The sequence below is a fragment of the Asterias amurensis genome, chromosome 14 (assembly GCF_032118995.1).
Source record: "Asterias amurensis chromosome 14, ASM3211899v1".
NCBI classification, from domain to species: Eukaryota; Metazoa; Echinodermata; class Asteroidea; order Forcipulatida; family Asteriidae; genus Asterias; species Asterias amurensis.
The window spans coordinates 3,878,814-3,906,410 of NC_092661.1; the positions used below are offsets into that span (position 1 = coordinate 3,878,814).

General features: G+C 39.7%; 2 protein-coding genes and 1 pseudogene across 2 annotated transcripts in view; all 3 read right to left on the reverse strand.

The window, feature by feature from the left end:
• Positions 1 to 3,993: 3,993 nt before the first annotated feature.
• Positions 3,994 to 6,118, reverse strand: LOC139947211 (kin of IRRE-like protein 3). Its single transcript, XM_071945080.1, has one exon. It carries the CDS (start codon positions 5,827 to 5,829, stop codon positions 4,198 to 4,200), a length of 1,632 nt encoding a protein of 543 aa, XP_071801181.1. The 5' UTR covers positions 5,830 to 6,118; the 3' UTR covers positions 3,994 to 4,197.
• Positions 6,119 to 11,743: 5,625 nt separating this feature from the next.
• Positions 11,744 to 21,792, reverse strand: LOC139946931 (uncharacterized; annotated as a pseudogene).
• The window catches only part of LOC139946932 (protein DGCR6-like), a 68,041-nt gene continuing 52,629 nt past the window's right edge, over positions 12,186 to 27,597 (reverse strand). Inside the window, exon 6 of the transcript XR_011787298.1 lies at positions 12,186 to 12,198. The gene's annotated coding sequence lies outside the window, so the exon portion shown is untranslated. The remainder of the gene's footprint in view (positions 12,199 to 27,597) is intronic.

Sequence of the window (27,597 nt, forward strand, 5' to 3'; positions counted from 1 at the left end):
TCCACTGTCTTTCAAGGAAGTCATCCACGCTGTTGTGCATCCTCCTGGGTGGCAGATCAAGAAGAGAGGCGTTAATTGAATTACAAGACGTAACAGTTCCTTGAAAGACAGGAGTATACTGTGTTTTGTTTTTCCCCAGAGCCTTGAGTGAATTAGGATGCCACCTTTCAGGTCACTTCCCTCATTAATTCAGAATGATTTATTGACCAGTTTATTAATCTTACAAATCCACCCGAGTCATGGCGTGAACAAGTGGAAATTGGATTGCCTCCAATCTCGTGTTAAAATGTGCTGAAAAAATGCCGACTACAAACTTCATCAACTTGTGATTGATTGAACTGGCTGTCAGTTTCATACAATAAGGAAGTACATAACTATCCCTCTTGGGAAGTCCTTTTCACACCACACCTATACACAGGGAATAGTCGTCTGATGTATTCACAAATGCATCTTAAAGGCAGGGTATATGTTGGGTAATTGCCAAAACCCGTATCCTCACTCGGTGTACTCTCTTAAAGCCATTGGACACTTTCGGTGAACAGTATTGTCCAAGTCCCACACTTCGTGTACCACAACTTATATATAAAATAACAAACCTTCGAAAATTTAGGCTCAATCGGTCATCGGAGTCGGGAGAAAATAACGGGAAAACCCACCCTTTGTTTCCGCACGTTTCGCCGTGTCATGACATGTGTTTAAAATAAATCCGTAATTCTCGCTATCGAGAAGTGATATTGTTCTAATGTTTTCTCAAAAAGTAAAGCATTTCATGGAATAATATTTCAAGAGAAGTCTTTCACCATTACCTTCTGTTAACCCTGTAAATTATTTGTAAATCTGTGAACTTTTTTTTCTGTCCCGAAAGTGCATAATGGCTTTAATGTACAAGAGTGAAAAACCACTCGTTTTGTCCATCATACCACTCTTGCAAAGAGCCATATGGCGGACAACTCTTTTTAGAGTGAAAGACGGGTACTTTACTTTCAACTCGATTTAGAGTGAAGTTTGTTCCAATTTAACTCAAAAAGAGTGACACAGATTGTTTCACTCTCAAAAGAGTGAACCTGCACCACTCGGACGAGAGAGTGAAATTGTTTTTAACAAACTTTGAGCTCAATCGGTCACTGAAGTTGCAAGAAACTAATGAAAGAATAATTGTGTGCTTTAAGATTGCATGAGAAAGGCTTCAGGCTTCTGACCCTAAAGATTTTGTCTGTACTCCGCATAATTACATAAGTCCAAGTGTCCAACAAACAAGGAGAGGAAACCTGAATTCAATGCATACATTTCAGTGAAACATTTTTATTTACCAAGAAATCTCGCAAGATACTTACATCTAAAACTCTGTACAATAAAATAACATTAAAAAAAATCAAAAAAAAAAATTACTGTTAGTGTAACCATGGAGTCTACCTCCATGGTGTAACAAGAAGGTGTCATTTGAGATACAGCTGGTTTAATTTATGAAGTACCTAAACTTAATAAAAGTACAGGTTGTAATGATTTTGAAACAAAATAATAATAATTAGAATCGGTACTGTTACAAATCAAAACATGTGATAATATGTTTAATATCGGCAAGTCCAAATTTCTTTTGTAAGAAAACAACACTCTTGGCAATCCAATTCATTCACATCGTATGGTATATTTCATAATTAAACTTTTGATTTCAGTGAAAAATCTGTTCCATTTTAATGATCTAAGATTTCAGTGAAACATCCATTTTCGTTGTATAACGTTGATTAACGTTTGATTGCATTGACAAATCACTTCACATCATGTTGATTAAATTAGATTTCAGTGAAAAATCAATTCGCATTGCATAACATGTTGATTAAATTAGATTTGATTGAAAAATCCATTCACTGTGTTATTGTGATTAACTCAGATTTCAGTGAAAATATATTCACATCAAACAAATTAAATGATTTTTGATTTAGTGAAAATCCTTTCACATTTAATAACATGTTGATTAACAAAGATTTTAGTGAAAATCCAATCACATTATTATATAAACATTGATTAACTTTTGATTTAAGGGAAATCCTTTCACATTGGTTAAACACATTGATTAACTTAGATTTTTATTGAAACATCCATTTACACCATATAAATGTTACTACTTAAATTACAAAATAATTAACAATACAGCAAGTAGTTTTTTCCACACTATTTCCAAGTGTGTGAGTTGTTCCATCAAAGATGTATTTTGGCCAATAAAACTTAAATAAATTACCCAGATTTCCTTAAACGGAAATCAGTACATAACTTACATTATCCTTCTATTAACCCGATCAATATATTAATTATCAACATTAATAGGATATTAATCAAAGTATTGGGATTAAGATAGTGGATTGATTAATACAGATTAAATACACATGTTGATCTTTATTTTACATTCATATATAAGGTTTCTTTCTACCCTCAGAGATGATTTGTATTTTCTTAATTAACTATGCTGATTGGGTATACCTGAAAGTTTCAAAGATTTGAAACTTTGCATGGTGGGAATACGATATGGAAAAAGTTTGTGGTAACACCATGTAGTGATTATCTCACAATGAGTTGAGATGTATACTTGTGCAAAAAATTACTTGTTTACAGCACATCAGTTTTGAGAAAAGTGAAAAAATTCAATTTACCTGAACATATCTTTTCAGTACACTTCAAATGGCACAGTCAATACACTCTGGTAAAGTACAGTTTTGGAACAAACAACAATTTGGCAAGATTTTCATCGCTGAAGGTACCATACTTCCCTTTTTAAAATTTTTCTATCTTCCTTTTTTGTTTGTTTTTACTTTGTTGGCAGCTTAAACATCTTTGTTCAAACTGAGATTCTTCAAGCATGGCTTGGAAGAGTAAACATACTCGCAAAGCTGAGCAAACACCAGAAGAAAATAGTTCTCTGCAACAAAAGTAGCACCTGTGCTCATTCAATTTTTATTCTTGACCATGCATGGTGACCTGCCAAATTTTAGCCAAGAATAGCTTTAACACAGGGGCTGTCCAAAGTTTCCAACATGTTCATTATACCACAGCAGAGGGAGTTTGGAAACCAAGTAGAATTTCATCAAAGGTGAATAGATAAATATAAACAGTGGGTCCTGTCAGTTCTAAAAGAAATTTTTATTTTATTTGTATCCTCCTTTGTGAGAACTGCTTTAGGAAAGGGGATCCTTGTACTAACTGTGCGCTACATCCAAAACATGTTGACAACTTTGGACGCCTGTTTGTTGAGAGGGTTTTATATTGTTTTAACAGCTTTTTGCAACTTGGCTTGGATTGATAATGATGGAATAAACCTTATCAAGTGTTGACTGTAAACATACATTGTACTCTTGCACTAAAAACAAAAACAAATCCCACATAAAGAGTTAGTGTGTGCATTGTGATAGCCGGGCAAATCCCCTGTAAAATAACAAACAATTATTTACAACATGTGTGTAGAGAACAGTGATAAGGAACACTCTGCAGTTACTGTGAGATTCAGTCAAGATTTCTGAAGTCAAAATTATTTTAAGATTGGATTTAAGAACTTGAAGACATAACTTGAAGACATCAAAAGGAATTTAAAGTGAGCATTAGTGCAATGTAAAAGTAAACAACTGTTTTTTTTTTTTTAACTTGGCCCAGCACTGCATCCTATGGACTTACATTTCACAACAAATAATCATTTGAAAAAGGGGATCACTTGTGCATTTTTCAGGTAGAACATATAAAGATTTGTATTATTTTTTTTTATATCATGGTTTAGCGAAAAATGCAATTGAAGATTTAGACCTACAGCTAGAAAGGGTTCAATTTACCTAGTAAGGGTCACAACATTGGGGAAAAAGGGTTGCAATCAGGGTAGAAGCATGGAGGTGGATAAGGATCTGATTGGTTTGGCCTTCAGTTTGCCCAAACTTGTGTTGCAAAGCACTTTTTAGTTGTCCAATATTTCATGGTGGACATTTACTGGAGTTGGAAAAGTTTAAGACTCTGCTACTGAGATAGGGTCAGGCCACCAAATTGTACATTGCATTTACTGCGATTGGCCATAATTAACGGCTTTTGTGTGGCTTTTGTGTGGCTATTGCTGGATTACTGCTTCAATGTTGTCAATACAGCCAATAGCCAAAGCCTAATAATAGCCAAAGTCTCCAAATCTGGCTTAGCTTTTTCCAAGTTCTTTTGACTGCACTTTTAAGTTCATGGCATATCTATTTTTAAAAACATCTTATCTTTTGTCTCACCCTGTGTCTTGTTGCCACCGTTGCCGGCCATGTCCTCATACATGTTATCCATGACGCTGGGCAGGCCTGTGGTACTGTAGGGTGGAGGTAAGCTATATGCCCCCGCCTCCATCCCATCAGTGGTGATTGTTGCCCCTTCATTCACAGACGGCTGAACGAGCAGGTTGAGGTTCCTTCCTCCCTGGGTCCGCTGTGTGTTGATGACTGTTGAGCCGTCTTGGTACACGACGCGGATTTGGTCGTCGCTGCGTTTGGTGGAGAGCTTGATGGTCTTGTAGAGGAAGATAAAGATAAGAATGAGGATGGCGATGATGATGATGGGTACGACGATGATGACGGCAAGAATCGGAGTACTGAGTGTTGTATGGTGGAGGTAGGTGTGGCTCTTCTGAGTTGTCTTGACAGGGATCTTAGCTGGGACTAGGGGGGTCTGATCTGGCTTGGTGACAACTGGTTTCATCGTCTTGGTGGTAGGAACTGGAGTTGTTGGTTCACTCGTGGTGGGAACATCCACCATGGGCTCAGAGAACACGGTTGAGGATTGAGGGGAAGGTGTTGTTGGGGTGTCGGACCGTCTGAGAACTGGAATCTGTCGTGACTCGCTCGCGATGCCGTGATCATTCCAAACGTCACAGGTTATGTTGAGATGTCCGGCGTCTGAAGATACGCTTGGGATTTCTAAGAGACGACCGCCGTTTCGGAAATGAATGACTTGGAGTGGGTAGAGCTTCCAGTGGTAGGTAGTAAGCGACGGGTTGCTTACAGCAAAACATGAGACCGTCAATGATTCGTTCTCGTACACCTCCGTCTTGTTAAGCACCATCTCAATTTTGGGTTCGTGGATTATGTTCATAGCGACCGAGTCACAACTTTCACGGTACTCGGGGAATTCCGTGGACGTTAAGATACACTCAAGGTGGGCGTGGTTGTCTTCATGCGTTGTGTTGAAACGATAGACACGTTCTTGGATGCGTTCGTCGTCAATATGGACCCTACCTCCGTTGTGTTCGTTGATCTCCTCACCCTTCCACTTCATGGTCAGAGTGAACGATGGATCAACCAAGTAGCCGATACATGACAACTCAATCATGTCGCCCTCGTAGTTGAACTCTGTGTTGTTGAGGTCATTTGTTATGTCATGTTTATTGCACTCCGGAGCAACGGGACGGAAAAGAACCTCCACCGAGGCGGTAGCTACGGAGCGCATCACCCACTCTCTGGTCCCGGGTTCGGTTTCAACATTCTCATACACCGTACACCCGTAAGCAGCTGTGTCTGAAACATCAGCGTTCGATATCAGCAAGTAGTACTGCACAGAATGAGGATCTCCTATCAAAGAGTAGTGTGGAAACGCCGGATCTGAGAATCGAATCTCTTCATTGTTCTTTGACCATGTTACTCTGAATTGCATGTTCTCCACGATCCGACGACTGTCTAGTTGGCAGTAGAGTACGGTCGAGTCCGTTTCCAGTATCTTCGTGTCCTGTGGTGTTAGGACGAACCAAGAGTCTGTCGTCTGCTGGCTGAAGCCAAGATGAACTTGACCGATCAGCAGTATTGCTAGAAGCACGTTCGGAAAAAATCCCATTTTGGTGTAGAACTTTGCAGCGTTGTTGAGGAGTAAAACTGCAGTGGAAATAATCAACACCAGAGTGACTCTTGAAATGTCTGAAACTCCAGATGTTTATTGCAGTGAGTGGTGAAGTACTGTTAGGATGATCCTCTCCCAACCCAGTGCACAAATCCTTTGGTGTGAATTAAGTCTGCTGGCTCTGATTTTGTTATCCCAAGTCCGTTTGCTTAGCTGTTTTACAGCTGTTTACCGAGCTCTGTTGGATTTCTTAATGAGCTCTGATAACACCAGTGCTGCTTTTATAAGGTTGTGGGACCCTCAATCAACAATGTGTGAATACAGGAAGAGGAAGACCAAACTCATTCATGCCAGGTCAAGTCCACCAAGGTCTTCTGGCCCCCTTTGTCTCACCTCACAAACCTGCCCCCTGGTGTGGCTCCACTAAGCAGCTCGTAACAAAAATAGCCCAAACTTTTTTTTTTTCCCATGTGAAAGCCCGGTGCCAATACAATTATTAACGGTCAATATTTAGTCACCTCAACCATAGAGGAAGGACCTTTCTCTATGCCTCAAGCCCTGTACACATTGTCTTCTGACCCTGAGTTCACCCCAGCGCGAGAGAAGGAAAACCAGAATGTTTTATTGTTTGTCCGCTAAAAAGGGAACGCATGTAACTGAACATTTACTGGCGCAAAGTGAGCAGGGCCACTGTAAACTGACGTAACAAAGAGAGTTTCCTTTTGAACTCTATTGAGGCTCCTCCGAGACAGGTTGGGTCAATAAACAACACAATGGAAGACTGTGTGAGGAAGGAAAGAGCTTCAAGGGTGATGGAGATAATCCTCTTCAAGAAAGTTAGCGCCTTTTGTTGTTTAACCAGTCAAGGGAGCAAATGACTCTCTGGCCCTTTGTTGGGATGGGATCACTCCTCAAGGTCTTGCACTAGGTGTCAAGACTGAAAATGTGACACTCACTTCAGGGTTTTATAAACAGGATCAATGGGTTCTTTATTTGGACTTGAGACTATGGCATGATGGTCAGGGTTGAGGAATGAATGGGAAGAATAAACTAAGATGGAATACCGGGTCACCTTGGGGTGAAGAAGCGACAATTTTGTAAACAACAACAATTTTTTAAAACAGATACTTGGTCTATAGAGCAAGTTGTCTTGCTAAAAAAACACATGTATATTTGGTTTGCGGTAACACCATGTGTGCATCTACTTGCCAGGTAGAGTTTGTTCTCACCTGGCAAGTAGACACATGGTGTTACCGCAAACCAAATATATATTGATACCTCACCATGCAATGCCTCAAATCCTATATAAAAAAAACTGTTAAATAGTTTGTTTTTTCTTTATTGAGTTATTCATCATTGTTATTTTTTTTATATTAATGATAAACCACAAACTGACCATGGTCACCCATTTTGTGGAGTAAAACAAGTTTTGACTCCATAAAACTACCAACCATGTTAGTTCGCGACGTAAAAGGAAAACCGTGCAATTTTGAGTGATACTTGTGTGGATCATTGTATTCTACTTTTAAAATATCTTTCCAACCATATGCATTTCATAACAAACAATTTCAAACGCTTTTCTAAGACCAACTCGACTGATCCAAGGCAACTAGACTTGTGGACAAGTCGTTAAATCGGCCCCACGCGGTAAGATAGTCAAGTTGTAGCGGTGCTCTCGCGAGATCACTGCTCTAGCGCGAACTGCTGGCTCCCGATTTCTACTCCTCAAACAACAGTCCAAAAGCGGTGTTTACTAGCCCATTAAGGGTGAGCCTTAATGGTCGGTGCATAGAGCATGGAGGAAGAAAATAGCAAGGACCTGCACCAATGATTGCAGGGTCCTTAGCTACAGTGTCAACTTTCTGCCCCATAACATTATTGCGCTACAAAGGTGTTTGTAAGGGTTCCATTGTTGTTTGATGGAGATAAACATTCTAAACTAACCTCCAAAGTTTAATCTCTTGGTAAACAAAAAACACATCTTTCCTGATGGGAGATGCTTTGGAAAAGATGTAAACAAGTGCACAAACAGTGTTTACCTTGTACATGGAGGAAGAATTCTTCCTCCATGCTTTGTATCATGTGACGTGAGTGCAGTCAAGGATCATTCACTTGTTGTTTGGGTCAGAAGAGAGATGCAAATGCACAGAAATACACCCCCCCTTTTTTTTTGGGGGGGGGGTCCCAACCCAAGGGCCTAGGGTGCTGGAAGAAGAAAACACATTTTACTGTAGTAATGCATAATTTAAGAACATCATGGGAAAATTACTTAAAGTATATTCGAGTTATGTGTTGAGAATCGGTGTGTCAAATTTAAGTTGTGGGCCCAGTGTGTGAGGAACACATTAAAACTGTAGACCTTAATCTAGATCTTTGTGGATCATATTCTCTTTCATGGGGTTGGGGATGAAGAGAATGGGGGAGGGGTGGCAAATCCCTGATTGTCCCATTAAGGTGGGTTCCCCCCCCCCCCCCCCATTTAGGTGGGTTTTCCCCCAATTCAGAGTTTTCCTGCCCGAAGAAGAAGCTGAACATTCCTTTACCAAACAGGATCCTGTTATATTGGTACTTGTGCAACGTATAAGTAATTAATATTAAATAGACCTCTGGAATTAAACAAATTTCACACCATTCAAGGCATTCACAGACTAATTTAAAACCAAATTGCAACATTAAGCTTATCCTTCAACTTTCAAACCACCCAAGAAAGAAACCACTCTTGCTACAAAGTTTACTTCAAGTCACAATCCAAAACCATGCACAACCACACCATAACACAGTCTTGGGTTAACAATAGCAATTGATCTCATAGCTTTACATGGCTTTACATTGCAAGTATTTCATTGTGTGTAGCAGTCTAGGCTTCGAGTCTTCAAGGTCACCATGCACTGAATGGGTGAATGATGTCACACTAAAGGTCTCCTTGAGTAAACTTTTCTTACTGGGGAAGTTTTTGTCTAATTGTTGACTTTGTGTCTGTGTGACCTTGGCCCAATTTCTTGGCTATGCTTAACCTACAGTACAGTGCTTAGGTTAATCAAAATCACATCTTCGCCATGCAGCTACACTTGTACAATTCAAGAAACTACTTAGGAATAGACAGCTTTCTCCAGAAGATGGAGCATACTGATCAAATCAACTCATTTAGAGATTATCATAACATGCCTTCACTGTATATCGTATTTTAGTTTCACATCCTACTTACTTAAAGGGAAGATACACGTTTGGTAATTACTCAAAACAAATATTAACTTAAAAACTGACTTGGTAATGGGCATTGGAGAGCTGTCGATAATATAAAACATAGTGAGAAACGGCATAGATTTTGAGAAAGAGGTAATTTCTCACTAGTCTTTTATTCCTATCTGAAAGCACACAAATTCCTCCAACAAGGGTGTTTTTTCTCTCATCATTTTCTCGCAAATTCCGTGACCAATTCAGCCCAAATTTTCACAGGCATTGTTTATGCTTATGCTGGGATACACCAAGTGAGAAGACTGGTCTTTGACTATTACCACAGATATACATTCCCTTCCAGACTCGTTTATACCAAAATGCTTGACTGTTTTATTTGACAACTCACTGGAACATCTTGAGGGTTGGACTTTTTTTCACATCTTCTGTAAGCATTGTGACCTTACTAGGAAAAAGGTGCCTAATACAAATGCTGATATGTATGTGTTTAAAAATCCACACTTTGATTTGTAAGCGTATTTCACAGGCAAGCATGACATTGTTGCTCTGTGCCTAATTTCATGGAGTTGTTAAACCGGTACAGCTGTTACGTGCTATTTTCTTCCTCCATGCTATGATCAACCAGGGAAAACTGACTGGGTAAATTTTGAGATCGAACTAAGAAAATATGACTAGAGCGAGATCTGAGCCTGTGACCTGCTGATTCACGTGCCGGCACTCTAATTCCAGTTCTAAAGACACTCTAAATGGGAGGGATGAAAAAAAGTTAATCCAAAGGATTGTGATTAGGAACCAATCCATTAGAATTTATTTGTCCTTTGGATGAACTTTTAAATCTCTCCCACTTTTAACAACTAAGCTACATGTTCAAATGTAGCCTGCATCGCACATTGCCAGTCGGCCTCTTAACAAGTTTTATCTGCTCAACCACAAATTAATTAAAGAAATAAAGAGTCTAACATTATTTATTTTTTATAAATGTAGTTTTATTTAATTGAATATGAAAACTTTAAATAAAGTACTTTTTTTACAGTTTGTTATGAATATTAAAAAATGCATTAATTGAAGCCGACCATTAAAACATTTTAATTAGCTACTCGTACAAAATAAATTAAAATATACATGTACTTTTTACTCTGACAGCTTGGTCAAAACAGGATGAGTAAATTTTGAGTTGATAATAATTTCAAAGCATCCACCACAATTTTTGAAGTATAGTATAAATGTTTACCCTAAACCTACCACTTTGCATAAACTTCCTACAATACTAAATATGTTAAAATGATTTTGTTCGTTGAAACCGTAAAATGGCAAAAAATATGCCATGCAATGCTGTAATCAACATCTGCAGAGATTCTGAACATGTAGTTTTGTTATGGTAATAAAAGTTGAGTGTTGGGGTTGAACAAAGAATTGACTAGAGTGGGATTCGAACCAACAAACTCCGGATTAGCGTGCCGGAGCTCTACCAACTGCGCTATCTAGCCCTATATTGGGAGTGTCCCTATTTTGTCAATATCTTTCTTCGGGGGTGCCAGTCAGAAGCCATATAACCGTTAACTGCCAGGGATCACACCCAAATTACGATACAACCTGGGAAGCGGCAGCGAGGGGATCACCTTAAGGGGATGCAACTTTTTGTTTCAGATATCAATATAAACCACAAGGGAAACTGACTGGGTAAATTTTGAAATAAGTTTTGGGGTTGAACAAAGAATTGACTGGTAATTAATTTTGTATAGTTACCAATACACGTGCACATGTGCCGTGCCCTTAGATAAACCAAAGCTGCACTGTAGGCCTACATTACAAGATCACTGTCTAAAGTTAATTAGGAATACACTTTAAGTAGTACATGCATGAATAAATAATAAGCTTTGTTACAGTGAGTGATAATAATAATAATATTTGAATACAAAAAATGAATTTCAGATGTACATTAACACAATGTTTATATTATTATAAACAAATGTTATTCAGGCAGTACTCGCAGCAGAGTTGATGAAACTTAGGGGTGGGTCTTAGTGGGTTAGGGGGACAATGCACCCACTTCCCCTTCCCGATATTAAAATTCAGCTAATTTTGCCCCCCCCCCCTCTCCTCAACTTTTGATTAACTATAGATGGATTGCACTCTAAGCGTCATCGATCGCCAATAGTTGATGACAAACAGTGGAAAAGTTCACACGCGCGTGTAAGCGCTGCGCACAACTCTCAGCCATTGAAAGCCTTGCACGCGTGCACATTTCGTCAAATATCGAGTCGATGACGCTTAAGTGTAATCCATCTATTGAAACATTTTTAATTACAAACATTATGAAGCCCTTTTGTCTTTGAAAGTATTCTGTCACTTTTAACTTCATCAGTCTCTGAAAAAGTTGTCATAATTGTAATTCAGCCTTTCAGAAAGACTTAGCTGGGGCCTTATTGATGTGAACCATTCCCACGTTGCCTTGGATCGGATGAGTTGGTCTTTGAAAAGCGTTTGAAATCGTTGTTAATGAAACGCATATGGTTAGAAAGATAATTTAAAAGTAGAATATAATGATCCACACAAGTATCAATCGAAATTGCATGGTTTTTCCTTTTACTTTGCAAACTAACACGGTCGGCCAGTTTATGGAGTCCACAAAGGTCCGACTGTGTTTCTTCGAGACGTTGAAGGAAAACCGTGCAATTTTGAGGCATTTTTGTGTGTAACATTTCATTCTACCCTTAAATTATCTATCTAACCATCATTTCATAACAAACAGCTTCAAACACTTTTCAAAGACCAACTCGTCCGACCCAAGGCAACATGTTCCTTTAACAATGTTTGCATTCAACTGCTGATTAAGTTACTACTGATACTTGGTAAGCAGTTTTTGTATTAAAAACAGATATTTCTTAAACAAATAAGCCCCAACCTTGTCTTGAATACAGCTTGCTTTTAAGTAGTTTACATAAACCTTGGGTTTACATTTTTTGACATCTTTACCCAGCCCCTTTTTCCAGAGGGCTTCATCATCTCAAAATGAAATACAAAAATGATTGCTAAAATAATAATATAAGACTAGTCTTGTCTTGAGTTAGGACCTTACTTGTCCCAAGTTAGGACTACAAGCCCTAAGTTTTTAACATCTCCCCGAACTAGTTCTATAAGACTAGTCCTAAGTCTTTGTGAAATCCACCCCTGATTTGTGCCAATAATAATAATATAAGACTAGTCTAATCTTGAGTTAGGACCTTACTTGTCCTAAGTTAGGACTACTAGCACTAAGTTTTTAACATCTCCCAGGACTAGTCCTACGTTAGAACTAGTCCCAACTCTTTGTCAAATCCACCCCTGATTTGTGCCAATAATAATAATATAAGACTAGTCTTATCTTGAGTTAGGACCTTACTCGTCCTAAGTTGGGACTACAAGCCCTTAGTTTTTAACATCTCCCAGGACTAGTACTAAGTTAGGACTAGTCCTAACTCTTTGTGAAATCCACTCCTAATTAGTGCCAATGTGCAATGACCGGATGCACTTTTAGGCCTTGCAACAGTCAGCGCAGTAACAACAATGTAACAATAGCCCATGTCAAAATAACTACCAATCAGTTGTCGCTCCTTAAAGGAACACGTTGCCTTGGATCGGTCGAGTTGGTCTTTGAAAAGCGTTTGTAATCGTTTGTTATAAAATGCATGGTTAGAAAGATGTTGTAAAAGTAGAACACAATGATCTACACAAATATGCCTCGAAATTGCACGGTTTCCCTTTACATCTTCGACAAACACGGTCGGCCATTTATGGAAGTCAAATTTTTGACTCCAATAAATGGCCGACCGTGTTAGTTCGCAAAGTAAAAGGAAAACTAGAAATTTCGAGGCAAATTTGTGTGGATCATTATATTCTATGAATATCTTTCTAACCATATCCTTTTTATAACAAAGGGTTACAAACGCTTTTCAAAGACCAACCAGGCCTTCATTTTAAAGGAGCGCGATCGCGCTCGCGCTCCTCCGCGCTCCTCAAATTTTTTAAGGAGAGCAAAAAAAAGCGCTCCTTACAATTTCAACTAGAGCATTTTTTTCAAAACGCTAATTGTTGAAAAAAGTAAGCGGCTTAAGTCTCAGAGTTGGAGGTGGCAACATTTAAAGAACTCACGCTTTTCTTTTTCCTGACCAACTCGACCGATCCAAGGCAATGTGTTCCTTTAAAACACCAATGTACAAAAATACAGCTCTTTAGTGATTTAGCAAAAATACAATAATTTTATGTTCATGTTTTAACAAAGGAGTTCTGACCTGGGCTGGGTGAAGTCACTGTCCCAGGGATTGTCCAAACAGCCTACCTTAAGGTGTGTATTTTACTTAACACCATTGTCCAATTGTTCAAATTAGAAACCTGCCCTGAGTGTGGCTGAACCAAGGACACATGTCTGGTTTGTGTTGAATTTGAGTGGAGAGCCCATAAGGTTGTTTTTGTCTATTGTTGTCAACATGCTTGAGTGTAAACTCTGCACATTGTGTGGTTGTGACACCTGGGCCATGTTTACATGTCATTCAGATTTATCAATGTTTAAAAACAGATTTTGTTATGTGGTCAATTCTTGACCTACATGTTCTCCATGATTGTACAGTGTACCCATCTACTGACCTCACTTTTTAGTTTATTTTGTTGAAAATGCAATGTTGATGTTGAAATGTTCAGCTATTTTTTGTTATAAACAATGATAGTTCTTCTAGGCAGAATATTTCTCGTGGGATTGTGCAAGTTGATTTTTTTTATGAAGAATAACTGCCTAATTAAAGACAATGGACACCTTTGGTAATTGTCAAAAACCAGTGAAAATTTGAGCTCAATCAGCCATTAACTTTTTTTGCATTTATACCCTCGGTCCATTTGGCATTTGGTTGGTAAGTTGTTTGCAACAGCTAATTCTATTTTCTCAATATAATAAGTCTTTTGAATAAAATACACTGTGGTGGTTTACACCATGTTCACAGTTACCACTACAGTAATAGAAGGTGAACCCAGTGGACAGTTTTCAGTCACATGAGGGCAGCAGACTTGTGCCCTTCACAGCAGACTAAATCAGGGTTCATTGCACTCAGATGGTGAGAGAAGTTTGCCTTCACCAGCCACTGGCTATTGGTTGCAAATTAACACAATGTAAAAATTCTGAAGTAGAATTTTAGAAGTCCGGTCATCGAGTAGTTTGGGGATTTTTTTCCGTCACAGGACTTAGGAGCAGCAGACCATAACCAGGACCCAGTATCATAAAGCACAAAACCTTGCTAAGCACAGAAAAATAATGCTTAGGTAGCAAAGAAATGGTCACCAGCCAAAAGTCCATAAATTTTACACTGTTGTGACTGGTGTCCCACCCATAGCATAGATATTTGTTTGACTAATGTGCACTTCATGATCGTTTCTTAAAAGGAAATTTTAATCAACTTTCCCCTGAATTCTGCATAATACTGCTAAAATAGTGCAGATGCATCAATTTTGGTTGACAAAAAGAGGGGAAAAAGTTACTTCCTTGGCAATGGCAGTGAAATTGGTTATTTCCCATTGCTTGGAAACTTCTAACCTAAAAGTACATGTGATGGAACGGTGAATGTTTATATAGGAACGGAAATAATGTTACTACAGGCAATAAAACGTGTTTTTATTGGAAGCTGTTCATTAAAAAGTTGCGCCAGTGAACCACCATTTGGGAACTTGCCACTTTTACTGTACTGTGAGATAGTGCTGCCAAGATATCCTTTAGAACACTGCAGGCCTTAGACTTGTGAACAAGTCGTTAATGGTCTGCCGCGGTGAGACAGCTGAGTTGTGGCGCTGCTCTCGCGAGATCACTGCTCTCGCGAGATCACTGCTCTCGCGCTGACTGCTGGTTGCTGACTTCGACCGTAGTCGTGAGAGCAGTCAGCAGTCTCGCGGGCCCAGCAGTCTCGTTGAGAATACCGCGGGAACTGCGGGGAGATTCAGAATAGAGTCGGAACGCTATCACCGCGACAGACATTAAACGACTTGTCCACAAGTCTACTGCAGGCCTGGTGTACAGTTGTAAGATGTAGGAAGAGTCAGCCAACAAGGGATCACCTTAAGAGGATGCCACTTTTTTATTATCAAGAAATAAATCACAAAGAAAATGACTGGGTAAAATAAATTTGAGATCATTCATTTTTAGAACTTTTCATGCTTTTAGTTATTCTACAATGCTTTTTGCTTGATGAAAGACCAGACTGAATAAATTTAAAACTTAGCAGAGCTGAACTACACTTCCCTGTGTGTAAATTATTTGTGTGCTTTTTTTTCTTTTCTTGATTCACTTTGCAAAAAAAGGCAAGGATGTTGGTGAACTTTTGAATTTGCCTCAAAGTGAAATACAGCTTAATGTCTGCTGCCCTCTATTGCTATTCAAGTGTCCTTTTTTTTTTTTTTTTTTTACATTGAAAGGTATTGTGATACGAGTTTGGTTAAGGATTAAAGCTTAAAGGCAGTGGACACTATTGGTAATGTAATAAACTACTCAAAATAATAATTAGCATAAAACCTAACTTGGTAACGAGTAATCAGTAATGGGGAGAGGTTGATGGTATAAAACATTGTGAGAAACGGCTCCCTCTGACGTGACGTAGTTTTCGAGAAAGAAGTAATTTTCCACGAATTTGATTTTGAGACCTCAGATTTAGAATTTGAAGTCTCAAAATCAAGCATCTGAAAGCACACAACTTTGTGTGACACAGGTGTTTTTTTGTTCATAGTTATCGCGCAACTTGAGCTGAAATTTTCACAGGTTGATTATTTTATGCATGTTGAGATACACCAAGTGAGAAGACTGGTCTTTGACAATTACCAATAGTGTCCAGTGTCTTTAAACATCAGGCCTGCTACTTCATGGAGGCAACGAAGGCGATTGCCTCCATGTCCCCTGGTCATTGCCTTGGTGCCCTTGAAATGCTATTCAAAAAATGAGGCATACAGGCTCGAAACATACATGTAATACATGTAAATACATTTGTCTGAAAGCTTTTTTTTCCTGTGAAAATATTTTCCTCTGATATAAAGTCATATTCAAGAAAAAAATTCTGAAAACCTAAAAAATGCAATCGCATGCTTTTGATAGATTCAACCAAAATTAAGCACGAGTGCTGAAAGTTGTGCATGGTTAACCCACTAAGTTCTCCTGGCCCACACAATCATGAACACTGTCTGCGGCTAATAAGGTAGCCTTGTTTGTCTGATAGATACAACAAGGGAAGATAGTGGTAGCACTTAAAGGCACTGGACACCTTTGAAAATTGTCGAAGACCAATATTCTCTCTTGGTGTTGCATAAAATAACAAATCTGTGAAAATTTGGACTCAATTGGTTGTCAAAGTTGTGAAAGAATAATTAAAGAAAAAACACCCTTGTCACACAAGTTGTGTGCTTTCAGATGCCTTGAATTGGAGACCTCACCTGAGGTCTCAAGTTCAATTCAAATATTTAAGTGAGAAATTACTTCTTTCTCAGAAACTACATTACTTCAGCCGGAGTAGCCTTGCTCAAGGCAGTCGAATTATTCACTCCGAAAAAAGCCGCCGTTGTATAAAACCCACCCGTATTCACTCTGCGTAACATCGCACGACACGGTGCCCCCGTACACTATCCGCATGCGGAGGCCGTCAGGCCGACAGCCTTGTAGGGTCTGTGTTGAAGCCACTGACCTCATTACTATAATTAGCGAAGAGTTCCCACGGTCAGCTCATTACCATAATGCCCGCGAAAGACGAGACATGTCTACATCATCACACACCACCACCACGGACACTCAGCGAGCATGATAGGCGTGCGTGATTGGACGTCAAAATGAATAATTCATTTGCCTCACATCCTGTGTTGTCTGATAGGTCTGACGAACGACATACATTCATGAGCTGCATACTACAGGGGTCGAAATTGCCACTAGCCCGCTAGCCCGGGACTACCAGATTTACAGCCGGGCTACTCATTTTTCCAGCTTGATAGCCCGACGGGCTAGTGGAAAAATAATGCAAAAATCATCATCACAAACAATAAAGAACTATGTTATTGGTGTATTGTAAAGTTTGAGCCGTGACGCGGGACATAATGTGTCTTTCGGGCTACCAAAATCTAATCAGGGCTACTAAAAATTATTGGTCACTAGCCCTGCTGACTACCATGGAAATACACTTAATTTCGACCCCTGATACTAGCATATCCGAGAGCCCCCCCCAATTTTTTCCACTAGTGGAATTTTTTCAATACAACATATTAAACCCGGAAGACACAGACCCGACAAGGCTGCCGGCCTGACGGCCTCCGCATGCGGTTAGTGGGACGAGTGTGGTGACTTGTGTGAACAGTATTCGTACGATCTGATAGTGTGTATACGGGTGGGTCATGCGGTATGATTGCACGCACCACGAACAGGGTATACGGGTGGGTTTACAGCGGCGTCTTTTCGGAGCGAATAATGCGACTGCCTTGAGCGAGGCTACAGTCGGAGCAGTTTCTCACGATGTACATGTACTATTAAGTTCAGCTCCCCATTACACGAATACCAAGTCAGTTTTTAGGCCAACAATTAGTTTGAGTAATTACCAATAGTGTCCAGTGCCTTTAAAGACCTACTAAATCTGACAACTACTTCAACATTCAATACCTCAGAGGGAGTTGATTTTGCTCCAAAAGCTTGTGACATTTTTAATGTAATTAGTTCGTCTTCAAAGGCACTGCACTCTAGTGGTAATTACTCAAACTAATTGATAGCATAAAAACTGACTTGGTAATGAGCGAGGGGGAGCTGTTGATAGTATAACCCATTGTGAGAAACGGCTCCCTCTGAAGAAATCTAGCTTTTGAGAAAGAGGTAATTTATTACTCAAATATTAAAATTCTTCAGACCTGTTCAATTTATGCATCTGACAGGACACAAATTTGTGCAACTTTGGAACTTTGATGACCAATTGAGTAAAAATGTTAACAGATTTGTTACTTAATGCTTATGTTGGAATACATACGTACAAGTGAGATTACTGGTATTTTACCAAAGGTGTCCAGCCATGGAACTCTTCATAACTTAGGATTAGGACGTAGGAGGTGTTAAATCCTGTATTCAAAGGCGTTAGGACGCATTGAACCCATCCTAAGTTAGGACGAGCTATTCGTCCTAACTCGAGATAGGATTAATCCTAGTGTTTCGTGAAATCGACTGCAGTGCCTTTAAGTGCTGCCACTATCTTCATTATACAACTTTTAAAGGGTGTGTGCACTATTGGAAATTAGTCGAAATAATTATTGGCATAAAAGCTTACTTGGTAACGAGTGATGGGGAGAGGTTGATAGTGGTGTGAGAATTGGCTCCCTCTGAAATGACGTAGTTTTCGAGAAAGAAGTAACTTTTGGCGAATTTGATTTCGAGACCCCCTGAATTAGAATTTGAGGTCACGAAATCAAGCATCTAAATGCACACAAGTTCGTGTGCAACAGGGGTGTTTTTTCTTTCATTATTATCTCGCAACTTCACCGACCCAGTTGAGCTCAAATATTCACAGGTTTGTTGCTTCATGCATATGTTGAGATACACCAAATAAGAACTGGTCTTTGACAATTACCAATAGTGTCCAGGGTCTTTAAGTAAGCTCACCAATTCTGTAAACATGTAAAGTAATCTACATGAGCATGTACTTTTAATTGAGTCAATGAAAAGCTAAAAAAAAATACAATCCCGATATGCAACATTATCATGTTTTCTTCAAAACACCTACTCCAATGCACTAATATATAAAATGCTGGTAAAACAAACAACCTTACCCTGCTTTACCAGTCCGTGACTATTGCTCGACAATACAAACTTCTTGACCTTGCGATTCCAAATCCATCTCAGGTACTAGTTCTCTTCTGGATCACTGTTTGACCTGACACAAAGGTTCCAAATCCATCTCATGTACCGGTACTAGTATTCTTTTGACGTTGATCACTGTTTGACCTGACACAAAGGTTCCAAATCCATCTCAGGTACTAATCCTTTTCCGACGTGGATCACTATTCCAAATCCATCTCGGGTTGTACTCTTCCGACAGGGATCACATTTTGACCTGACACAAAGGTTCCAAATCCATCTCAGGTACTAAGTACTCTTCCGACACTGATCACTGTTTGACCTGACACAACGGTTCCAAATCCATCTCAGGTACCTTTTCCGACGTTGATCACTGTTTGACCTGACGAAACGGTTCCAAATCCATCTCAGGTACTAGTGCTCTTCCGACGTGGATCACTGTTTCGCCGCGGATCAAAATGCACAATATCAGCATAGTTGACCTTTGGCTTCTCTCCCCTATCATCTCCCGTCGTCTCACTCGCATCTTCCTCTTCCTCGACAGCGTATTCTTCCTCATCACTACTGAATTCAAGGTCAGCATACTGCAACCCTTCTACATTCATGCTCTTCGGATCAGGCTCAAATTCATCTCGATACTCGCACTCTATCATGTCATCCTCATCCAGGATGGCGCCCCCAACTGCCCCCTCCAGGCGGTGCCTGTCTGGAATCAATCCAGGCCGTGGGGGCTTCGGACTTGATTGTTTCAGCCGAGCTTGACCCTTCCTCTGGCCCTTCCATAAGAGGGGTGATACTGGAGCTTGCCATTCTTGAGGACGGGAAGGCGTACAGCCCGGAAGAGTTCCCCGACATGTTGCGTCGAATCTGGATCCTCGCTCTCATCTCCTGTGGGGTCAGGTTCCTGGAGCGGTTCTCTCGGCCGCAGATAAACGAGAGTCTCGTCTTCACAAAGTAAACGATGAGAAGAATAAAGAAGAGGACCACGACGACCCCAAGAGAGATGGCGACGATCTTAAAGACATTCTGCATTGTCGACTCCACCTGACTTATCTCGACATTCAGGGTCTTCGAACCTATGCTGTCTTCCCCGACTGCGGTGCATGTAATATTGTATTCAGTATCTGTCAGCGTGTCTAAGTTGAGCAACACGGTGCTCCTATCCTTGCTCATATGGTATTGGTTCTTCTCATCCAGATTTGGAACGAAGCTCCAGATGTAATTTGCTCCCGGTGAGTAGCAAGAGAACGTCGGATCATCCTCTTTATGGTCGTCATGCGACACCAGGATGGTGCTCCTCTCCGCGAAGGTGCAACTCTTCTGCCGCACACTGTTTAAGTTAACTCCGATCTGCTGCAACTGCCTGTTTGCTCGATTCAGCGAGAACTGCGAGATCGTCGTGAGACACTGATACGTGTCGCCCTCTTGATGATCAGTCACGTCCTGAACAATACACTTCCTCAGAGCATTTTCGCTTTTGCGTGAAATGTTCATCCCGTGATCGGCCTAAACCCGTTGTTCCTGTTCCGCTCCCACAGTAACTGAATGTGAAGATTCCAGGAATTTATACAGCATTCCAAAGTGAAGCCGGTTCCTGCTTTATAAGCCACCTCCGGAGAAGTCACACTTATCAAACACTCTGGGTTTCTCTCCCTCGCAAAGAAATAAACCTTTACCCTGGCACACATTTTTTTGAACAAAGTTCTCTCGTGGGATTGTGAGATGTTAGCGACAACATAAACAGCGCAGCAGTATTTGTCGCGATCATCCCTTAACGTGATGTTGCGCGAAATTTCAAGATCGTAGTCACCGTCAGTATAATTACTGAGCAGTGAATAATTCTTTGCGGTGTATTCGTCTTCGTGAATGGCTAAGTCATTCCGAAGCCACTCAACCTCCATCTCGTCTGCAAGTCCCCTAATTTGGCAATTTAAAACCGGGGCAACTAAGCTCTCGTCAGCCTCGGTGAAATACTCAAACAAATCTTTCGGTTTTCGGGTGAAAGTCACATCAGGTGTTTCGGTTTGCGCAAACGCGCAGCTTACAACACATGCCGCTAGTAAAGCTGCCGTGCAGTACAGATGCTTAAACTCACACGCATCCATGATGCCTTGATAATGGCTGCACAGTTCGTGTATACTTAAAATTCCAGAAATGCCGACCGAAGAGTCAGTGTGGTGACCATTGCTGAATCAATGTCAAACAGCAAGAACAACTGGATAACTCACCGACAGATTTTACATACGTAGAAGGTGCTTCTAAGCTCTTACAGTAATATTTCCCCGATATTATGTAGAACATCCACTCTAAGACGTTTTCATTCAGCATTCATCGAAGCCATGAATTCCAATTTGACGAAGTATTCATTTAGCGTTCATCAAAGCCCTAAATTCCAACAGGAATTTCTAGTGATCCAATCTATAGTTAAAATTTGGTCACAGACAGCAGTTCATTTTCCGCAGGCATCTGTGCTTAAACTAAACAAACCATACAGGCACAGACGACAGCGCACTCCTTTACAAACCGTCCATCAACAAACCTCTTCGCTTTCAACTGTTTATCATCATCTATGAATTACCGGTGAGCTATTTTCCACATCATAAGGTTTAGTCCACCACAAACATAAGTGTCTTTTTTACGGTGGATCAGATGTGAACCATTCTGTAGTGAAATGTTATGGCAAGTTTTGAAAATTCTCTTCAGACCAAACCGTGAAAAGCAATCGCTGGAATCTCTCCGAAGAAAAAGACGGCAGCATCAGCAAGCAATCAGCCTAGCCTGGAGTTCAGATGTTGATGTCATTCCACTCTCTACTCTAGCGTTGATGATTATTCCGGATGTACAATCACAAGCAACTCTCAGTCTTTGGATATCTGAGGATGATTTGTTTTTGAGTTTGACGCCCCCCCCCCCTGCAGGAAGAACATTCCGCAAATTGGCGACATTTCTGTGGACATAAGCAGATAACATTGAAGGTTTCATTAATCAAACTTCCATTTAAACCTACAGGGGAGGCAAGTGCTCTCTCAAATTAAAGGAAAACAGTGAGGGAAATACGGTCAATGCAAGAAGCAAAAATGGACTAGAGAAATCACAAAATAACAATTAATTGTATTATAAAGTAGTACTTGTGTTTCCAAAGTGTAAAATTTTGGCAAATCAACCCTTCCCCCCCCTCCCCCCCCCCCCCCCCCCCCCGAGTCAATACAACCCGGTATTTATTTTATATAGCCAAGCCTCTGTCTCCTTCGCTGGTTAGTCTTGGCCTTGGCGATCCAAGAAAGTGTATAGACTAACTATCATTGAATTGGTTTTCTAGGAAGTGGCCCTTCCAAAGGATATCGCTTCAATAATAATGAAGTTCCAGTATGTAGGAATGGGGCTCTAGGTCGTACAAAATGTAAACTGAAAGAAGGGATCCAAGGTAAAATCAGTTTTGTGAAAAAAAGTTACAAAAATGTTTTTTTTGTTATCATAAAATAATATTTAGAAAGTGGCCTTTTAATAGACGATGTGACCTCTGACGTCACTCGAAAAACAATAACATGATTTGCGCGCATACCGCCGGGCAAAACCTTTGTGATTTGGCAGCCAGATAGAAAGTGTTTGCAATCTTACCATGACTCTGCGTCTTTTTGCCCGGCGAAACATGACGTATACAGTGTTTTGTCAATTCAGAGGGCGGTTTGAATGTAAACATATGTCACATCGTCACATCGTCTATAGGATAAGTGTCTTGCTTGCAAGAACAGAAAATTATATTTCAATATGTAGGGATGGGGGTTCGAGATGCAGGGCCCCAAAAGGTTGAATTAGCTTTGTAAAAAAATTGAAACAGTTTTAAATTACAAGATAGTATCATAAAATCATTTCTGGTCTGATTAATAATTTCTGTCGCAGTGAAAAAAAAAAAAGCATTTCATAACATGATTGTTTTAAAGGCAGTGGACACTATTGGTAATTACTCAAAATAATTATTAGCATAAAACCTTTCTTGGTGACAAGTAATGGGGAAAGGTTGGTGGTATAAAACATTGTGAGAAACCGCTCCCTCTGAAGTGACCTAGTTTTGGAGAAAGAAGAAGTAATTTTCCACGAATTTGATTTCGAGACCTCAAGTTTAGAACTTGAGGTCTCGAAATCAACCATCTAAACGCACACAACTTCGTGTGACAAGGGTGTTTTCTTCTTTCATTATGATCTCGCAACTTTGATGACCGATTGAGCTCAAATGTTCACAGGTTTGTTGTTTTATGCATATGTTGAGATACGCCAACTGTGAAGGCTATTCTTTGACAATTGCCAATAGTGTCCACTGCCTTTAAGACTGACTGATGTTTTTTTCTTGAACTCTGAGGCCCTGATGCATCAAAAGTGCATTTTTTTTATAATCACCCCACCTTTGGAACCGAGAAGTTTTCACCGAGCAAGAAGGAGGAAGTTTTTTTTAAATGTAAAAACCATCCCATGATGGTTGGAGGATCTTAATATGACAATTCAATTATGAGTATTGCAACCGGAAATCTCTTCACCACATGGGATTTGACCATCAAAGGTTCTCTCCCGAGCAAAATATTTTTTGCCGGGGGGGGGGGGGGGGGACGGGCACTACATGTCCATGTACCTAATATTTGTTTAGGGGAAGTGATTTAGGATTGTAACTTTTCATTGGGAAAATAGCCTAATAATAATTTGAGGGTAAACATGTTATATTGTGCGATTTTATTTTAACTTCAGTCTTGATAATTACAAAGTTTATCCAAGTTTTGGGGAGGAGCTAAAAAAGGCTGAAAAAAAATCAAATATCTTTCATTTTTACTAATAAATCATAAAAATGTGGATGCCACTGCAATGCCATTTTCATAAAAAAATATTTTCAATTTCTTGAAGGGGTTCGCCCCGGTGTTCCTGGCTGGATTGGCAGCATATTGCGCCACAGCAGCTTGTAAACCATTACATGGTGCTTAAGGATTAGGTCTTATATCTCAAAAATTCGCCCCACTCCTTGCAGTAATAATACCTGGCGCTTTGTATCCTTTGGCAAAAGGCGCTTTATAAATACGGTTATTATTATTATTGAAAGCTAAGATTGCATGAATGAATGAGTGAATGAAGAATCAAGGCTAAAACATTACATTTTGTTCTGAAATTTTTTGCACAGTTGTGTAACTAGATAATTTTATTTGGCATTTGGAAAGGGGACAAGCAGGATTTGCCCACAACTTGTGTATTGCCAAGCCAGGAGGAATAGCTTGTCAGTTCACTTGTTCCCAAGTTTTTTCACTGGTCCAAATTGCCTGAGGTTTCCTTTAAACACTGTCAAAACTGTCTGGGATTTTGTAATTTGAAGCAATATGAACATCAATATGAGAAGCCATAGTGACAGAGTTTGCCTGGTCCTAGGGTGTTTTAATAATAATATAATATCAAAGTCTTTAGCTCACATATCTACCAAACAAGGTACTCAAGGCGCTGAGTATATACAAACTTTCAGAAAGATAGGGTATTGCAGTGATGAATTGTGAGAGGGTAAGGGTTTACAAGGTGCTACGGCGCATACAGCAGCAACACTGGGTTCTTTTACATAGTACATGTGTTACACAACACAATGGGACCAACGGCTTTACGTCCCATCCGAAGGACGAAGCAATGGTAAGTGTCTTGCTTAAGGACACAAGTGTCACGGCTCGGGATTCGAACCAACACTCTGCTGATCAGAAACACCAGAATCCGGTGAACTTAACCAGTCGGCCACAACTATGGTGGCCCTGAAGGGACATCGCATATCGCAAACGTGTGCGCATACGTATGCAATGTCGTGAAACAATTCGCGAATATGTGCGCACACGTATGCAATGTCGTGAAACAATTCGCAAATATGTGCGCACACGTATGCAATGTCGTGAAACAATTCGCGAATATGTGCGCACACGTATGCAATGTCGTGAAACAATTCGCGAATACGTGCGCACACGTCTGCGAATATTATTTGCGATGTCGTGAATTTTATTGCATACCATGTTGCATACCTTTGAATAAAATGTCTAATGATCTGGGGGGTTTCTTTCCAACAGTGAGATAAGCGGTAGTCATTGCAGCAGTAGTCTTTGTTGTGAGGCTAGCGAGGCGGGTGGTCGTCCTTGGCCTGGTGCCAAGTTCCTGGGTATACACATGCTTTACAGAGGGAGCCTGCTGTAGCGCCACAGTACTCCCTAGATCGGTAACAAATTATCCACAACTATGACATCATCCTATGGTATGCAACATGGTATGCAATAAAATTCACGACATTGCAAAACAAATCGCACTCGTGTGCGCACATATTCACGATTTGGTTCACGAAATTGCATACGTGTGCGCACATACTCACGATTTGGTTCACGAGATTGCATACGTGTGCGCACATATTCGCGATTTGTTTCACGACATTGCATACGTGTGCGCACATATTCGCGAATTGTTTCACGACATTGCATACGTGTGCGCACATATTTGCGAATTGTTTCACGATATTGTATACGTGTGCGCATATATTCGCGATTTGTTTCACGACATTGCATACGTGTGCGCACACGTTTGCGTTATGCGATGTCCCTTCGGGGCCACCATACACAACACTTCCACTTTAACTGGTAATTGTTTAAAGAGAATACTGGCAAGGGCAGCTGTCTCATGCCACTCTGAAAGGTGATATCTTTGTCAAATTCAATGATGAAACCATGGGTCAAGTTGCATAGTTTTTTATTGATTTGAATCTCTTTTTAAAATGATGCCATTTTGTTTGGGAGTGATTTTTGTACTGACGGAAAAATTTCACTAAACAAAAACATCAAAAGGTCATATTTTATAATTTTTTATAGGATTGCGAAGGAAAACAAATCTTTTAATTTTGGTCTGACAGCTGTCAGCCTACTGATTGTAAGTGCATACTGGAACCATTTTCAGATTTAAAGGGAAGGTACATGTTTGGTAATTACTCAAAACAAATATTAACTTAAAAACTGACTTGGTAACAAGCATTGGGGAGCTGTTGATAGTATAAAACATTGTGGGAAACGACTCCCTCTGAAGTAACATAGTTATTGAGAAAGAGGTAATTTCTCACTAAAATATTAAAAGACTTCTAGCTAGAAGTCTTTTATTGCTATCTGAAAGCACACAAATTCGTCCAACAAGGGTGTTTTTCTTTCATCATTTTCTCGCTACTTCGATGACCAACTGAGCCCACATTTTCACAGCTTTGTTATTTTATGCTTATAAATGATGGGATACACTAAGTGAGAACACTGGTCTGTGACAATTACCAAGCGTGTACAGTGCCTTTAAAGGCACCAAACAACTTTAGTAATTGTCAAAGACCAGTATTCTCACTTGGTACTGTGTATCCCAACATGCTAACAATAACAAGTCTATAAAAAATTGAACTCAATATTGGTCATCAAAGTTCCAAAAGAAAGGAAAACTACCCTTGTTGCACAAACTTGTGCGCTTTCAGATGGCTCATAAAAAAGGCTTTAGGCCTAAAGTCTTGTGTTATTGGAGTGATAAATTACCTTTAAAAAAAAACAAAAAAACTATAGGGGCCCTACATGTTTCTTACTAAGAGCATGGAAGAAGAAACATGTAGGGCCCCTATAGTTTTTTTTTGCTAAGAGGGAGCCGCTTCTCACTCACAAGAATGTTTATACTATCAACAGCTCTCTATTACTCATTAGCAAGTTTTTACATGTCTGCTGACAGTTAATTTGAGTAGTTACCAATAGTGTCCAGTACTTTTAATGATGTCACCTCAAACGTTACACTAGGTGTAAAAAAAGACAATTATTATGTTTTGTTTACTTTCTGCTTAGATGTAGTTTTCAGTATAATTAAATTGTGGTTTATTAGTAATGTAGTTTTCTGATTAATTAATATTTCCAGTAGTTTATTTATGATTGTGTTATTTATTTTTCGTTCTGTATTGCATGTATTCAAATAGAATTTCCTACATGGTGGGACAAATAAAATTGAATTGAACTGAATTGAATTTTGGTTCATGATTGAAAAAAAATGTGTCTTTTCCCGCTCTTTGTAAAGTATGACTGTCATTCAATGAAGGCTTCCAATTTTGTGTTCTGATAAGACACCACAACTTTAACCTCAAGGGTAAACAATAAGTTGATAAGTGATCACATGCTTGTAGGATTAGTCATTAAGTAAATCACTTAACGCTACATTACAAAAGAAAAAAGCTAAGTACTATCTACATGTAGGTTATCAGGGTTCAAATTTTACAGTGTCTATGTGGACTGCATTCCCGATCTTTAGCATCGTGCCAGTTAACTTGTGTCAGCCATGCAGGGACACCCGCACTGTTGTGTTTTTCATTAAAGTACAAGGCTTTGTGTTCTTGATTTTTTCCTCAAGAGTCTGTGGGGGGGGGGGGGTGTGTCCGTATCCTGCCACCACTGAAATAATAATGAGTTTCTGATTTACCTATACAAATAAGATATTACTTTTTGTAAAAATTTGTGAAAAAGTGGTGGCAGGATACGGACAGTTTTACGTTTTGAGCCGGTTCGGAAAAGTTTCTGTATGGCGCCACCACTTTTTCATTCGATATGAAATAATATAATATCTAATTAACCTAATAATCTAATTGAGATAACCTTTTTTTGAAAAAATTTGTGAAAAAGTGGTGGCGCCATAAGTTATTCCTTAACAAAAATAAACAAATAAACCCTTGCACTGTCATCACCATCTTGTTT

What these genes read in the sequence shown, in the direction of transcription:
- LOC139947211 (XM_071945080.1), bottom strand. Translation starts at nt 5,829, where the DNA reads ATGGGATTTTTTCCGAACGTGCTTCTAGCAATACTGCTGATCGGTCAA.